This window comes from Nannospalax galili, unplaced genomic scaffold (assembly GCF_000622305.1).
Source record: "Nannospalax galili isolate Female #2095 unplaced genomic scaffold, S.galili_v1.0 scaffold675, whole genome shotgun sequence".
NCBI lineage: Eukaryota > Metazoa > Chordata > Mammalia > Rodentia > Spalacidae > Nannospalax > Nannospalax galili.
The window spans coordinates 2,065,328-2,082,622 of NW_008337205.1; the positions used below are offsets into that span (position 1 = coordinate 2,065,328).

Below are 17,295 nucleotides of genomic sequence, written 5' to 3' on the forward strand. Positions count from 1 at the left end.
CTGTATCCCTCCCTCCCTCAAAGCCAGCACAAGTCAGATTTCAGAGAACCTTATGAGCAGACCTAACCCCGAGGTCACCCCATTGGGGTGCCTCCAGCTTATAATGTACCTGGGACAGGGGTCTGAGAAGACAGATCAGCTAACTAGTTATTGGAAGGCCTGTGAGTTAGGGGAATCTGAAAGTCAGATGTGGAGAGGGCAAAAATCTTCATGGTGAAGCTTGGAAGGAATTTGGGAGATATCCCAGGGACATTGAGAGGGGTGCAGTCCAGGGAGGAGAGGGACCTACCCACTTCCCCCTGGCTTTCAGCCTCCCTCCCCCAGCTCTGACGGGAACTGAGAAGGCCAAAGTCTGCTCAGAGGTTTAAAAAAAAATTGATTTTTCTGCTGTAAACCATCAGGAGTGGGGCTTCTGGAAAGATTGGCAGGAGAAGGTATAACATGGGCTGGGGGATGAGGGGCTGTCTGGAAGGCTTGAACTGAGGCCAGACTATGACCCCCACCTTTGTCTATGTGGGTGAGAAATGGCCTAGGCTCAGGCTGCCTGACAGGGCTGATAAGGGGCCCTCTGGGGCTGCCACAAACGGTTTATGACTGGGGTGGGGAACTGCCTGCAGGGTTCAGGAGGGGGTACAAGCATGGAGCGACTTTGGGGCATACTCCAGAGAGCGGTAAGACCAGTGGGATTAAGGGGGGCATCATCTTGGGTCTTCCTTCCCCAGTCCCTAAGCCCCTTCCCAAAGCCATCAGGTTGGTCCGGTCCCTTCCCCCGGGGTCTTTCCTCTCCAGCCTCCCTCTTAGACCACTGTTCCTGCCTAAGTCACTGACACCTATCTGGCCAGATCCTTCCCCACCCTCCAGGCCTCTTCTCCCAATCTCGTGCCTACTTTGACTCCCACAGCAACAGTGGTCCCCAACACCTGTTGAGACTATCTACAAGCGTGTGGAAGGCCCCTATCTGGGGGGCCTGGAAGAAGAGGAGGAGGGGGCTGAGTTGCCCCTCCAGTTCTCCCCCATGGAATTCAAGAGCCCCGAGCTCCAGGGTCCCCGGAGTTCAGCCCTCATCCCCTGGGCTGCAGCAGCACGCAAGGCTGCCCCCTACCTGGTCTTGACTGCCCTTCTAATCTTCACTGGGGGTGAGAGTCCTTCCCCGACTCCTACTCCCCAATGAAGGGCTTGGGCTGGGGGAGATTTCTGGGATGCAGAAAGAGATGGTACAAGGGAATCCTCATCTTGCCAGCCTTCCTCCTGGGCTATGTGGCCTTTCGAGGTTCCTGCCAGGCCTGCGGGGACTCCGTGTTGGTTGTCAGTGAGGACTTCAACTCTGAGCTTGGCCTGGACTCTCACCAGGGCACGTTGTACTGGAGCGACCTCCAGGCCATGTTCCTGCGGTTCCTGGGGGAGGGGCACTTAGAGGACACCATCAGGTAAGAGCAGCCTGACCCTCGCCTGGCCGTGTCCACTCATTAGCACAGACTGGAGTCCCTATTAATAGCTCATGGGGCCTGAGTCTCTTTCTGGGTTTTTCTACCTGTATGTCTAGCCTCTCTTGGTCAGTAGTGCTTGGAAGGATGATAGATGTCTGGAGTGGAGAATCCAGGGGCCTGGGGCATTGAGGAATGGATTATTTGGCAGATGGGCAGATGATTGAATAAAGACTGAGGGACCAGGGCCTAGTGGTGCTTACCTGTAATACCAACACTTGGGAGGGAGAGGAAGGATCAGAAATTCAGTCATCCTTGACTACATAGCTAGTTTGAGGCCCAGTCTGGAATACATGAGACTATCTACCATCTATCTATCATCTCTCTCTCTCTCTCTCTCTCTCTCTCTCTCTCTCTCTCTCTCTCTCTATCATCTAACTATCTATGCATATATCTATCTAACTATCTATCTATGCATCATTGGGCATGGTGGCCTACACCTTTAATCCCAGAACTCTGGAGGCAGAGGCAGGCAGATCTCTGTGAAATCCAGGCCAGCCTGGTCTACATAGAAAGTTCCAGATCAGCTGGGGCTACAGGGAGACCCTGTCTGAAAAAATAAAACATCCCATGCTGTCTTCTGGCCTTCATGAGCACTATGTGCACATGATGCACTTACATACATGCAGTCAAGATACACATACACATAAAATACAAATAAATAATTTTAAAAAAAGAGCTGAAGAAATGGCTCAGAGGTTAAGAGCACTGACTGCTTTTGCAGAGGACCCAAGTCTGATTCCCAGCACCCACATGGCAGCTAACAACCATCTGTAATTCCAGTTCCAGAGGCTCTGATATCTTTTCCTGATCTCTGAGGGCATTGCATGACACAGGTACACTTATCCACATGCAGGAAATACACTCATACACATAAAAATAGTAAGTAAAATATTTAAAACAAGGCTGGGTGTGGTGACCCACACCTTTAATCCCAGCATTCAGGAGGCAGAGGCAGGCACATCTAGTTCAAGGCCAGTCTGGTCTACATAGTAAGTTCCAGGCCAGCTGGGGCTACAGGGAGACCCTGTCTCAAAAAGGCAAAAAACAAAAACCAAAACAAAACAACAAATATATATTGAATGAAGGGGGCTGGAGAGATGGCTCAGCAGTTAAGAGCATTGGCTGTTCTTGCAGAGTTTGGGTGACAGTGGCTTACTGAATGTTGACAATGGAAGCAGACAGGTCCTGTCCTGAAGGTGTTCCTTATAGTTCTGATGGCACTTTAGAAACAGTAGAGGTCTCCAAGGGGAGGCCCTCATACACCGCCCTGGTGGTGGTAGGAGACAAAGTATCTGAGGTAAGTTTTCTCTTAAACTTAGTCCTTCACTGCCCCTACCTGGAGCCACCCCTCTTTTTGACATCTTTTCTACTTCTATTTTAAATTTTATTTATTTTATTTTATATAGACAAGTGTTTTGCCTGCATATGTATAAGTGCACCCATGTGTGCAATGCCCACAGGGGCCAGAGGAGGGCATTGGATCCCCTGGAACTGGAGTTACAGATGGTTGTTAGTCACCATGTTGGTGCTGAGAACTGAACCTGGGTCTTCTGCAAGAGCAGCCAGTGTTCTTAACCACAGAGCCATCTCTCCAGCCCCTTGTTGTTTTTTGAGACAGGGTCTCCCTGTAACTCCAGTTGGCCTGGAACACACTATGCAGACCATGCTGGCCTCAAACTCAAAGATTTATTTGCCTGCTGGGATTAAAGGCAGTGCCTACAGAGACCAGAAAAGGGTGTCAGATCCTCTGGACTAGAGTTATGAACAGTTGTTAGCCCCATGTAGGTGCTGGGATTTGAGCCCAGGTCTTCTGCAAGAACACCAGTGCTCTTAACCACTGAGCCATCTCCAGCCCTGAACTTTTCCTTTAAAAAAAATTTACATTTAGGGGCTGTTGAAAACATTACTGTTTAGAAGGGCATGGTGGCACATGCTTTTAATCCCAGTACTCAGGAGGCAAAGGCAGATGGATCTCTGTGAGATCAAGGCCATCCTGGTCTACATAGTGAGTTCCAGGCTACCTGGGACTACAGGGAGACCCTGCCACAAAAAGACAAAAAAAAAAAAAAAAAAAAAAAAAAAAAAAAAGAATTACTGCTTTTACAGAAGACCCTGGTTCAGTTGCCAGCACTTACACGGTGGCTCACAATTCTTTGAAACTCCAGTTCCAAAGGATCTGATGCCCTCTCTGGTCTCCATGGGCATTGCATGCACAGGTACACTTACATACATACAGGCAAAACACTCATACACATAAATAAAAATAAATATTTTTGATACTACATTTATTTGTGCATGTGTCCGCACACTAGCATATGTCACGGCACATGTGGAGATGGGAGGACAACTTTCAGAAGTTGATTCTCCCCTTTTATGATGTGGATTTTGGAGATGAAACTCAGACTGTCAGGTTTGACATTAGACATCATCTCATCCCCCTCCTTTTTTAAGACTTATAGCCCAGGCTGGCCTCCCACTCATTATGTAGCTGAGGAGGACCTTGAACTCTCAATCCTCCTGCCTCCACCTCCCAAGTCCTGGGATTCCAGGCCTGAGTTACCTTGCTTGCTAGGCTTTCCTCCTTCCCACTTCTGTGGCCATCTAGAAGCCCCCTTCCGGGACCCCAGTATGCTCTCTCTCCACTCAGGCTGACCAGCTTTCGGGAACGCGTGGCGGGCTCAGCCGGAATGGCCACTCTGGCCCAAGACATCCTGGAGATGCTGTCACGCCTGAAGTTGGACCACGTGTGGACTGACACGCACTACGTGGGACTGCAGTTCCCGGACCCGTGAGTGCTGGGAATACGAGGCAAGGAGGCACGGAATGGGGACACGTGTTCATACTACCCACTCACCCTCAGGGCTCGCCCCAATACCCTGCACTGGGTGGATGCGGCCGGGAGCGCCCAGGAGCAGCTACCATTGGAGGACCCTGAGGCCTACTGTCCCTACAGCGCAACTGGCAGCGCCAAGGTGAGCGCCTCCTGGCTGTCCCAGGTTGGGGTGCAGCGTATACATGTCTTTGCAGAGTTGGGACAGGGAGCCTCACCATCCCTTGCGTCCCCAGGGCCAGCTGGTGTATGCACACTATGGGCGGCAGGAGGATCTGCAGCACCTGCAGGCCAAGGGCATGGAGCTGGCTGGATGCCTCCTGCTGGTGCGCGTCGGGGTGACCAGCTTTGCCCAGAAGGTGAGGGACTCAAACAGGGCGACCTTGTAGAGTGCAGTGTGGGGGACACAAGGAGATGGTCAGAGGGAGAAAAGAAAGATCAGGCAAGTTTTAAGAAAATATTGGCAGCTCAGGCATGGTGGCACATGCCTTTAATCATAGCACTTGGGAGACAGAAGCAGGCAGATCTCACAGGGATCTCTGTGAGACCCAGGCCAGACTGGTCTACATAGAGAGTTCCAGGCCGGCTGGCACTACAGGGAGACCTTATCTCAAAACAAAACCCCCAAACAAACAAACCAGAGGGATAGGTGAGATGATAGCTCAGATGCTAACCACTAAATCTGATAAACTAAATTGAATCCCCAGGACCTACAATGGTGGAAGGAGAGAAACAACTGCTCCTGCAGGTTGTCCACACATACACACTAAATAAATAAATAAATAAATAAATAAATAAATAAATAAATAAATAAATAAATGTAATTTTAAAGTCATAGAAACAAAATAAGCTGGGTGTGGTACGGCACACGTTTAATCCCAACACTCAGGAGGCAGGTGAATCTCTGTGAGGTCTAGACCAGCCTGGTCAACATAGTAAGTTCCAGGTCAGCTGGGGCTACAGGGATACCTTGTCTCAAAAACAAAACAAAAAATCAGGGAGAGATGGTTCAGTGGTTAAGACCACTGGCTGCTCTTTCAGAGGACCCTGGTTCAATTCCCATGTGGCAGCTAACAACTGGCTGTAATTCCAGTTCCAGGGGATTCAACACCCTCTTCTGACTAGTATTGCACCACATAGGTACATTTATGTACATGCAGGCAATACACTCATATCAATAAAATAAAAGTAATAAATAAAAAAAAAATTTGTCTTATTGAGACAGGGTCTCCCTGTAACCCCAGCTGGCCTGGAACCTGCTGTATAGACCAGGCTGACCTTGAGCTCACAGAGATCTGCCTGTCTCTGCCTCCCAAGTCCTGGGATTAAAGGCATGCACCACCACGCCTGGCCTATATTTTTTAAAAACAAAAACAAAACCACAAAACCCAAAATAAATTAAAATATGGGCTTCCTATGTGACTCAGGGGGAAGAGGGCTTGCCTAGCATGCACAAAACCCTGGGTTCCAGGGCCGGAGAGATGGCCAGCGGTTAAGAGCACTCACTGCTCTTGTAGAGCAGGTTTGATTCCCAGCACCCACATGGCGGCTATGAACCGTCCTTAACTCCAGTCCCAGGGGAATCCAATGCCCTCTTCTGACCTCCACAGCATTGAACAACACAGGTGTACTTACATACATGCAGGCAATACACTCATACACATAAAATAAAAATAATAAATAAAATATTAAAACCCTGCATTCCATCCCCAGCACTGTATACACACAAGTGGTGCTCACCTGTAACCCCAGCTTGAGAAGGAAGAAGCAGGAAGACCAGAAGTTCAAGGCCATCCTTAGCTACATGCGGAGTTCAAGGCCTGCTTGAGCTAGAGAACCTGTCTCAAAAATGAAATGAAATAAAATAAAATAAAAATAGGGTTTCAGAAGGGTGATGAGGTGGATCAGCAGGTAAAGGTGCTTGCTGTAAAGCCTGATGACCTGAGTTCAATCCCTGGAACCCACATGACTCCTGCAAGTTATCCTCTGACCTCCACATGTGCACCATGGTATGTGCACGCACGCACACACACACACACACACACAGGTGCACACACACTAAATGTTTTAAAATTAAAAATAATGGTTCAGTGGTAGAGCACTTGCCTAGTATACGCAAGGCCCTGGGTTTAATCTCAGTACTAAAAAAAATGTTAGCAGCAAACAAAAGAAGGAGGATTAAGCCCCTCCGATAGGGAAGAGAACAGAAAAGGAGGCAGTGGGGCACAGGGGCTTTTGAAGCCTGAAGAACTGAGGGAGGGCCATAACACAAGTACCAGGTGGTATCCACATAGTCCTTAAAGATGACAGCTGCAGCAGAAGGGGCCATTAAAAGAGAGAGAGAGAGAGAGAGAGAGAGAGAGAGAGAGAGAGAGAGTGTGTGTGTGTGTATTTTGCCTGCATGTATGTAAATGCACCACACGTATGCAGTGCCCATGGTGGCCAGAAAAGGGTGATGGATCCCCTGGAACTGGAGTTCAGACAGTTGTTAGCCACCATATGGATGCTTAGAACTGAGCAGTGGTTAAGAGCCACTGCTCTTAACCACTTAGTAATCTCTCCAGCCTCCAGAAAGGCCCATTTTACTTTTCCTTCCTTTGCTGTACTCCCCCAGGTGGCCACTGCCCAGGACTTTGGGGCCCAAGGAGTGCTGATATATCCTGACCCAGCAGACTTCTCCCAGGACCCTCACAAGCCAGGCCTGTCCCGCCACCAGGCTGTGTATGGGCATGTGCGTCTAAGGGGAGCCATTAGTGCCTTCCTGGGGTCTAGGGCTACATCAGTGGAATTTGCCCAGTCACCCAGTTTCAGGGTGAGCATTCCTGCCTCTTTAGGTGCACCTAGGAACTGGGGACCCCTACACACCTGGCTTCCCTTCCTTCAATCAAACCCAGTTCCCTCCAGTGGAATCATCAGGCCTTCCCAGCATTCCTGCCCAGCCCATCAGTGCAGACATTGCTGAGCGCTTGCTCAGGTAAGAGGCATGAGAGTGGAGGGCAGGAGAGAAGAAGGGCTGCAGTTAGCCACAGCCAAGCTCCAAGGTAGATCCCTGGGGCTCACTGGCCAGCCAGTTTAGATGAATTGGAGAGTTCAGGCCAAGTGAGAGGCTGTCTCAAAAACTAAGGTGGTCCAGCAAGATGGCTCAGCGAAGAAAGGTGCTTGCTAACAAGTCTGACAACCTGAGTTCAATTCCCAGGACCAACATGGTAAAAGGAAAGAACTGACTCCTGCAAGTTGTTCTCTGACCTCCATACATGTGCTGTGGTATGCATGCACTCCCCTATACACAGTAGATAAATAAAACATAACATTTTTTGGTCATTGTTTTGAGACGGGGTCTCCCTGTAGCCCCAGCTGACCTGGAACTCACTATGTGACCTTGAACTCACAGAGATTCGCCAACCTCTGCCTCCCGTGTGCTGGGATTAAAGGCATGTACCACCATGCTCAGAATATATATATTATTTAAACCAAGGTGGACGGCACCTGAGAATGACACACAGGTTGATCTCTGGCCTATACACATGCACTCATGCACACACACACATACACAAGAGGTGACCCTTTGGGGGGGGTCACATCTCTTATCAAGCCCCATCATCTAGTACATATTCCTGTGCTAAGCACCCTTCAGCAGGTCACAACCTGTACGACTGTCCACAGCAGCCCCAAGACTGGACTGGACTGCCCCACTAAGCAGGGTACAGAGACAAGGATCCAGAGAAAGAGGGCAGGAGGACTTTGAGCTCTCCCAAAGCCTAAGCCTCGCTCTCACTGCCAGTCTTGTCTTCTCCACCCGTTTTCAGGAAACTCAAAGGCCCTGTGGCCCCCCAGGAGTGGCACGGGCACCTCCCAGGCTCTCCTTATCGACTGGGCCCGGGACCAGGTCTGCGCCTAGTGGTAAACAATCACAGAACCTCCACTCCCATCAACAACATCTTTGCCTGCATTGAGGGCTTCGCAGAGCCAGGTGTGCTTGTCTGCCCAGCATCAGATGGGATTGGCACAGGAGGAGGCCCAACAGAAGGGGCAGGAGTGGTACTCAGGGAACAGAGGCTGGTGATTGGGATGGCAGAGAATGAGCAATATCGCTTGGTAATGAGCTCCCCACATATGGGAAGTGAGCAAGCATATGTTGGATGATATACCAGAGATCCAAGCTACAGGCTAGATCAGATAATGCCTCTCGTGGGGGCAGGGCAGGAATCAAAAGTTGCTGTGTAGACTTCGGGGAGACCCGGGATGCTCGTGATTATCCAGGTGTCAGGGGAAAAGCAGACCTGGGGTGGTGCTCAGATGAAGATGGAGGTGGGAGTGGGAGTACGGGGGAGGGGCTGGAGAAAGGAAAATGGGTTGGGCTGGGGGGAGGTGTGGGCCCTGCCTGACTGGAGAAAGTATAGAATCCAGAATGTCTTTAGGGTCTATCCAAGCATGACAGCTCACAACTCTCTTCCCTTCCTGCTGAGGCAGGAGGATCAAGAGTTTAAGGCATGCTTAAGGCATGCCTGGGCTATATAAAAGTCCAAGGCTGGCCTAGGTCTCAAGACCCTGTCTTTGTTTTGTGGTTTCCTGACACAGAGTATCCCTATAGCCCTACCTAGCCTGGAACTCACTATGTAAACCAGGCTGGCCTCGATCTCACGGAGATCCACCTGCCCACACCTCCCCAGTGGTGGGATTGATGTTTGTTTTGAGGGTTTTCTTTCTTTTTTTTTTTTTTTTTTTTTTTTATACCAATCTCCTTTTGAAGAGACTGGGTCTACCTGTAGCCATGGCTAGCCTTGAACTTGCTATGTAGACCAGTGTGGCCTCCAATTCACAGAGATCCACCTGCTCTGCCTCCTAAGTGCTGGGATTAAAGGTATATTGCCACCATGCCTGGCCTAAATAAATAACAAAATAATAAATAGCCAGCCATGGTGTCACTCACCTGGAAGTAGATCAGCATAGGATAAAAACAAAACAAAAACCCCAGAAAAACAGTGTTCTTAGAGGTAACTTGACTGGTAGAGTGCTTGCCTAGCATGCAAGAAGGCCTGGGTTTGATGCCAGCACTATATAAAACTAGATATAAAGCTGGCTCAGTGGTAGAGTGCTTGCCTAGTAAGTGTAAGGATCTGGGTTCTATTCCCAGTACCACAAAAAATAAAAATTGCCAGGTATCAGGCATGGCAGCGTATGCCTTTAATCCCAGCACTCAGGAGGCAGAGGCCAGTCTGGTCTATGTAGTGAGTTCAAAGCCAGCTGGGGCTCCAGGGAGACCCTGTCTCAGAAACTAGATGTGGTGGTACATGCCTATAAGCACAGCTATTGGGAGATGGAGACAGAAAGGTCAGGACTTTGAGGCCAACCCGGGTTGAATGAAACCGTGTCTCAAAAAAATAAAAATTTAGAGGGAAAACCCCTCAAAATTGTCCCCAGGTACCCTGCTGAAGGATCAGATCATCCACGTGGGACTAAGGGAGGTGGGCCTGGTCTTTGGGGGACAGCAGGGATTATAGACTAGGGCATAGAGACAGGGTGGGCTGCAGCACTGATGCTGGGGAAGGGGTATTTGGAGAGGTAGAAGTGAAGCCCTAGGAGCACTCACGCTCCCCTAGGTGTAGGCAGGAGAGTAGGATACTGCCAATTTAAGACATGAGCTCTACACGTTTCATCCTTAGATCACTATGTTGTTATCGGGGCGCAGAGAGATGCATGGGGCCCAGGAGCAGCCAAGTCTGCAGTGGGGACTGGTATTCTGCTGGAGCTGGTGCGGACCTTTTCCTCCATGGTGAGCAATGGTAAGGTCAGAACCAGGCTGGAGCCATGTCCCCAAGCCAGCTCTAGGACAAAGGTAGTTGGCAGTATATACTAGAGGAACGTCACTTGGCCCTGGGCTCCATACTTGCAATATCCAGTGTGTGGCTCTGGGCATGTTAATTCACCTCCATAGTGTTTCTTCATCTAAAAATGTTTTTGCCCAGGGACTGGGGTGATGGCTCGGCAGGTAAAGGTACTTACTACCAAGTCCAATGACCTGAGTTTGATCCCCAGAACCCACACGGTGGAAGGAGAGAACTGACTCCTGCAAGTTGTCCTTTGATCTCCACATGCATGCCACACACATACTAAATAAACGTTTTAAAAAGTATTTTATTTATTATTTTTATGTAAATGAGTGTATTGTCTGCATGTAAGTAGGTGTACCCATGTTGTACAAAGCCCACAGAGGTCAGGAGAGGGCAACAGATTCCCTGGAACTGGAGTTATGGGTGGTTGTTAGCCACCATGCGGGTGCTGGGAATCAAATCTGGGTCTTCTGCAAGAACAGCCAGTGCTCTTAACCTCTGAGCCATCTCTCCAGACCCCTAAATAACTGTTTTTAAATTTTTTTAATGTGAGACTAGCAATATGGCTCATTCCCTCTTCTGGCCTTTGTGGGCATTGCACACATGTGGTATACTTACATGCCTGCAGGCAAAAACATTCATTTACGTAAAATAAAAAATTTTTAAATTAAAAAGATGCATATACACGGGCTGGAGAGATGACTCAGTGGTTAAGAACACTAGTTGTTCTTGCAGAAGACCTGGGGTTCAAACCCCAGCACCCACATGACAGCTAACAACTATCCATAACTCCAGTTCCAAGGGGATCCAACAGCCTCTTCTGACCTCCAAGGGCATTGCACAGCATGGGTACACTTACCCACATGCAGGCAATACATGCATACACATAAAATAAAAATAACAAATAAATAAATTTAAAAAGATGCATATAACCGATCCAACTCCAGCCTGTAATTGTTGAGTCAGCACTGACCCAGGATGAGATGGGTTCATGGGTGGTAAGTGGAGACCCCTGGGGACAGGGATAAAGAAATACAAGAGGGGCTGGAGAGATGGCTCAGAGGTTAAGAGCACTGGCTTCTCTTACAGAGGACCTAGGTTTAGTTCCCAGCATCCACATGGTGGCTAACAACTGTCTGCAACTCCAGTTGCAGGAGATCTGATGCCCTCTTCTGGCCTCACAGGCATTGCCCACACATGGTACACTTATATACACCTGCAGGCAAAAACACTCATACACATAAAATATGAACAAATAAAAAAAAGAAAAGAAAGGCTGGGAACGCTAACGACATGCCGTTCCCCCCAGAGTGAGTCTTCCTTCACCCTTCTGCTCCTAGGGTTCCGACCCCGCAGAAGTCTTCTCTTTATCAGCTGGGACGGAGGTGACTTCGGCAGTGTGGGCTCCATGGAGTGGCTGGAGGTGATTCAGGGTGGTGAGCATGTAACCAGGTAGTTGGGAAAGTTTGGGGGGGTGCTTCCTTCTCTACACTCTTCCCTCACCCACAGGGCTACCTCAGTGTGCTGCACCTCAAAGCTGTAGTCTATGTGAGCCTGGACAACTCAGTTTTGGGTGAGCTGGGGCAATGCCACCTTCTGGCCCTCTCTGGTTCATCTGATGCCAGTCTCTGGGTCTAGGTTTAGATCTGGCATCCCACCTCTCCCTTCTCTTCTCAGGGGACAGCAAGTTCCACGCCAAGACCAGCCCCCTTCTAATCAGCCTCATTGAGACTATCTTGAAGCAGGCAAGAGTGGACCCAGGCTGGGCATGAGGGAGGGACATGCTGGTGGGGGTGGAGCCTGACTGTTGCTCCCTCTGCCACAGGTGGAGTCCCCTAACCACAGTGGACAGACCCTCTATGAGCAAGTTGTATTCACCAATTCTAGCTGGGATGCTGAAGTGTAAGGAGGAGTAGATAGGAGACCTGGGAGGGGGCGGGTAGGGAAAATGAGTCCTCAGAGTCCCCCAACCTGCCTGCCCTCAGGATCCAGCCCCTGCCCATGGACAGCAGCGCTTATTCCTTCACCGCTTTTGCGGGGGTCCCAGCTGTGGAGTTCTCCTTTATAGAGGTGAGACTTCCCGTCCCTTGCCCCAAGACAGCGGGCCCCTGGCCTATCTGCACCACGTCCCTGCCCCTCAGCATCTCCATGTCCCGACAGGATGATCAGGTATACCCGTTCCTGCACACGAAGGAGGACACGTATGAGACCCTGCACAGGACGCTGCGAGGCCGCCTGCCCGCCGTGGCCCAGGCTGTGGCTCAGTTCGCGGGCCAGCTCCTCATCCGTCTGAGTCACGACCATCTGTTACCCCTCGACTTCGGCCGTTATGGGGACGTGGTCCTCAGGCACATCGGCAGCCTCAACGAGTTCTCTGGGGACCTCAAGGTTCAGGACGCCAGTCCCACTCCACCACCCGGGCGGTGGGGGTCCAGCCTCTCCCCTCCACCCCCACCCCATTCCTGCGATCTAGGTCCCATCCTGCAGCCTGGCCCTTTTTATTTCTACCTCCAGGCAGCTAATCCCGGAGGACACAGGCAGGATGACCCAAGTCCTGGGATCTGCCCTCCCTAACCTCACAAGCCGGGTCTTCTCCCTCTATCCTATCCCCCATCCGTACCTTCCCACTCCTGCCAGGCCCCATCCCCCAGCACCCTGACCCTACCCTATGTAGGGTGCTGGTACCTGCCCGAAGATCCCAGACTGCGTCTCACCCACAGGCCCGCGGGCTGACCCTGCAGTGGGTGTACTCGGCTCGCGGGGACTACATCCGAGCGGCGGAGAAGCTGCGCAAGGAGATATACAGCTCGGAGCAGAGTGACGAACGCCTGATGCGCATGTACAACGTGCGCATCATGAGGGTGAGGCCCCGCCCCCCGCCCTCTTCCGCTTGCCAGGAGTCCCTTACCCCTGGTCCTCACAACTGCTTTTGCAAGACCCAGGCAGGACTTTTCTTGGCTAGTCTGTTCCTGTCCTCGGGGGTGCACTGTACTGGACACACAGTACTCACAAACAAGCCAGGGTAGAGGACTTGACCTGTCTGTCAGTTTGGTGGGCTCTGCAAGACGATGAAATGGATAGGGAGGGCCTGCCTCCTCCTTGCCTATAGTAGCTGAGCCAGAGCATCTCCCACTTAGCTCTCTAACCGCTCTGGAGAGAGAAGGCATATCCACGATGGTTACAGCAGGCACAGGTTACAGGAGGAACACGCCTATGTGTGAAAGACTAAAGAAATTCAGAGACCAACTTTGATCCCAGCAATTGGGAGACAGAGGCAAGAGGTAGTTTCAGGTCAGTCTGGGTGAAATACCAAGACCCTGTATAAAAAAGAAAGGATGGGGGGCTGGAGAGATGGCTCAGTGGTTAGGAGCACCGTCTGCTCTTGAAGAAGACCTGGGTTTGACTCCCAGCACCCACATGATGACTAACAACCGTCTGTAACTCCAGTTCCATTTCTCAAAGTAGGAGGGGGAGGGACAGGGCTAGAGTGATGGCTCAGTTGGTAAAGTGCTTGCTGCATAAGCATGAGGTACTGAGTTCTGTACCAGTATCCATATAAAAAGCTAGGCTCAGTAACGCAAGCCTGTAACCCCAGCACTGGGGAGGTAGAGACAGGAGGAGCCTGGGGGCTCATTGGTCAGCTTGTCTCACCAAATCATTAAGCTCCTGGTTCAGTGAAAGATCTTGTCTCAAATATTAAGGTGGGCTGGGCTGGAGAGATGACAGCAGTTAAGAGCATGTACTGTCTCTTAGAGAGACCATGAGTTCAATTCCCAGCACCCATGTCAGGTGACTCACAACAGCCTGTAATTCCAGCTCCAGGGGGTATCAGAAGACTCTGGCCTTTGTGGGCATATACTTATACAGAGACACACACACACGCAGATAACTAATAAAAATAAATTTTAAAATAAGGTGGTGGGCCTGGCATGGTGGCACAGATCTTTCTTTTTTTTGGTCTTTTTAATTTAATATTAATATTATCAAATAATAATAATGATGTGGAGAGTGACTGTGGAAAACTTATCCAATGTTGACCTTGGCCTCCACACATATACATGCACACACACACATGAACACACACATGCATATAAGATGTGTGAATTCTAGCCAGGCAGGGTGGCGTATACCTTTAATCCCAGCACTTTGGAGGCAGAGGCAGGTGGATCTCTATGAGTTCAAGGCCAGCCTCGTGTACATAGTGAGTTCCAGGACAGCTGGGACTACAGGGAGACCCTGTCCCAAAAAGACCAAAAAAAAAAAAAAAAAAGATGTGTGAGCATCAAAGGCTTATCCAGAGATTTTGGTTTTGCTGGGGTGGTGCCCAGGCAATGATTACTACTATTTTTTATATTTTTTTTTTTGAGATAGAGTCTTCTGTAGCCACAACTGGCTTGAAACTCGCTATGTAGACCAGACTGGCCTCAGTATCACAGAGATCTGCTTGTCCCTGCCTCCCAAGTGCTGGTATTAAAGGCATGTGTCACCACGCCTGACTGCAATGATTATTTTTAAACCTTTTCTTTAGCTGGGCATGGTGGCATATACCTGTAATTCCGAAACTTGAGAAACTAAGGCAGAATTGTCTAGCATTATAAGGCAACCTGTACTACATAGTTTGGGGGTCAGCCTAGGCTACATAGGAAGATCCTTTTTCAACAAAAACACAAACAAACAAAAATCTCCCTTCTGTGAGTCTGGTCTGCAGCCAGGTTTGAAAACTCCAAGGCTGTAGTACAGAGAAGGGTAGAGAAGTCATGTCTATAAGGGGGTTGGGGAGAGAAGGACCACAGTGAGAGAATGGCCATTCACGAAAGAGGAAACAGAACCTGGAGCAGAGGGAGTGGGCTCTTCATCAGCTCTGGATTGTCCCTTGACCTTTGGCTCTGCTGTGGACATTGGTGGAGGAGGGGCAGCACAACAAGGGTGTGGAAAGATATGACAGCAAGCAGAAGTTTGGGGAGACCTAGGTGCAGGCTTAAGAGCGTCCATGGAAAGATCAGGCTGATCTGGACTACAGAGCAAGACATTGTTACAAAAAACAGTGCTGGGGCTGGAGAGATGGCCCAGTAGTTAAGAGCACACATTGCTCTTTTCGTATTTTGAGACAGGATCTCCCTCTAGGTCCCAGCTGGCCTCAGTCTCACAGAGATCCTCCTGCCTCTGCCTCCTGAGTGCTGGGATTAAAGACATGTGCCACCACGCCCAACTAGTAGTCAAGACCACGAACTACTCTTTCCGAGGACCCAAATTTGATTCCCAGCACCCTTGTCTGGTGGCTCACAACCACCTGTAGTGCGGGCTTCCAGGGGATCTGACGCCTTCTTCTGATCTCCACAGGCATCTGCACTCATGTGGTGCAGATATGCCCACACAGACGCACAAGCATACACAAAATTAAAAATAAAAATAAATCTTTGAAGCAAAGAGGTTGGGAGAGATATAGCTCAGTAGAGTGCTTGTCTAGCATGCCTAAAACCCTGGGTTCCATTCTCAGGACAACATAAACAGAGTGTGAGGGTGCATACCTGTAATTCCAGCACTTGGTGAAGGGATAGAGGCAGGGGGATCAGGAGTTTCAAGGTCATCCTTTATTATATTGTGAGTTTCAGCCCAACCTGAGCTACGTGAGATGATGCCTTGAAAAAAAGAGCAAGACATTGTTTCAAAAAACAGTGTTGGGGCTGGAGAGATTGCTCAGTAGTTAAGCGCTCTGGCTGCTCTTGCAGAGGATCTGGGTTTAGGTCCCAGCTCCCACATGATAGTTAACCATTTGTAACTCCAGTTCCAGGGGATCCAATGCCCTCTTCTTATGCATATTCAATAAAAATAAATAAAGTTGTTAAAGGCAGTGGCAGAGGATTAGAACCCAAAGCACTGGAAGAAGTGTCCTGCCTGGCTCCTAGTGACGCCATGAGACCGGCAGCCAAAGGAGGTGGGGTTCAAAGAAGCTGCTGGACTGTATTTATGCAGATCTGATCTTTCTTTTTGGTACAGGTGGAGTTCTATTTCCTGTCTCAGTATGTGTCGCCTGCCGACTCCCCATTCCGCCACATCTTCTTGGGCCAAGGAGACCACACGCTGGGTGCCCTGCTGGACCACCTGCGCCTACTGCACCCTGGTGGCTCCCAGAGCTCTGGGCTGGCACCAGGTCTGGACTTCCAAGAGAGCCGCTTCCGGCGCCAGCTAGCACTGCTCACCTGGACGCTGCAGGGTGCAGCCAACGCGCTCAGTGGTGATGTCTGGAACATTGATAATAACTTTTGAGGCACAGTGTCCACCCTGAGTCCCACATATTCCTCCTGACTCTCTTGATGGGAGCCCTTCCTCTCCCTGTTTCAGTGGTGCAGGTGGAAGGAGGTGGTCCATAGGCCTCTCATTGCAACTGGCTTCTCATGAGCCCTTCTGGTCCCTACATGGGGCCTGGCACTGACCCACGCCCTTGATCCTCAGTGACCAGTATTTTCACAATGTGACAGTCATACAGTATTACCCAGAGAGCTGCTTCCTCTCCAGTCATCAGCGCCCCTTCCCCTTTCGGGAGCAGAGTCCTCATACCTAGAGCCCACCTAGACTCTGGGACCTGGCCAGCTCTCTCAGTGAGAAAGATGGATAGTTCCATGTCTATGGCCAATGGGTGATCTGAAGTGGGAAGCCCAACTTCAAGCTTGGACTTCAATAAACTTCCTGGTAATGTCTGTTCATAAACATTTTAGTTTCCTCTTCACCCCATCCCTACCCCTCAGGCCTCCCTTGACACCCGGGTGGGCAGAAGGGACCAGAGAGGATGCTGAATGCAGGGTGCTGTCTCCAATGGGGAAAGAGCTGTTTTGTTGTCTAAGGAAACTGCCTATAGAGATAATGACAGGGTGGGATGGGATGACTCACTGGGTAAAGGTGCTTGTCACCATGCCTGACAGCCTGAGTCTGATCCCCAGGACCCACATGGTGGAAGGCAAGAACTGGTTCCCACCGGTTTTCCTCTGACTGCCACATACACACAAACAAATGTTTAAAAATGTTTTGTTGGGCCATGTGTGTTGTCATATGCCTTTAATCCCAGAGCAATCCCAGCACTCAGGAGTCAAGGGCAGGTGGATCACCCATGAGGTGAAGGACAGCCTGGGATGGTCTATATAGCAAGTTC

General features: G+C 50.1%; 1 protein-coding gene across 2 annotated transcripts; it reads left to right on the top strand.

Moving 5' to 3' along the window:
* Window positions 1-376: 376 nt before the first annotated feature.
* Window positions 377-16,856, top strand: Tfr2 (transferrin receptor 2). 2 transcript variants are annotated; one of them, XM_008832343.2, is made up of 19 exons: window positions 377-434; window positions 618-671; window positions 902-1,136; window positions 1,241-1,427; window positions 4,135-4,275; window positions 4,348-4,459; window positions 4,554-4,676; window positions 6,932-7,048; window positions 7,152-7,291; window positions 8,124-8,287; window positions 9,981-10,100; window positions 11,489-11,571; window positions 11,658-11,721; window positions 11,826-11,893; window positions 11,974-12,050; window positions 12,134-12,218; window positions 12,309-12,536; window positions 12,869-13,009; window positions 16,146-16,856. In XM_008832343.2, exons 2-19 carry the CDS (start codon window positions 639-641, stop codon window positions 16,413-16,415), a joined length of 2,388 nt encoding a protein of 795 aa, XP_008830565.1. In that variant the 5' UTR covers window positions 377-434; window positions 618-638; the 3' UTR covers window positions 16,416-16,856. The 2 variants fall into 2 exon arrangements, with proteins under 2 accessions (XP_008830565.1, XP_029419052.1); XM_029563192.1 differs by lacking the exons at window positions 377-434; window positions 902-1,136.
* Window positions 16,857-17,295: the final 439 nt, after the last annotated feature.

Bases quoted from the DNA above. Each gene is read 5' to 3' on its own strand.
- Tfr2 (XM_008832343.2), top strand. From the start codon at position 639: ATGGAGCGACTTTGGGGCATACTCCAGAGAGCG. The intron at 4,276-4,347 runs GTGAGTGCTGGG...ACTCACCCTCAG, and splicing joins GGACTGCAGTTCCCGGACCC to GGCTCGCCCCAATACCCTGC. The intron at 10,101-11,488 runs GTAAGGTCAGAA...TTCTGCTCCTAG, and splicing joins TTCCTCCATGGTGAGCAATG to GGTTCCGACCCCGCAGAAGT.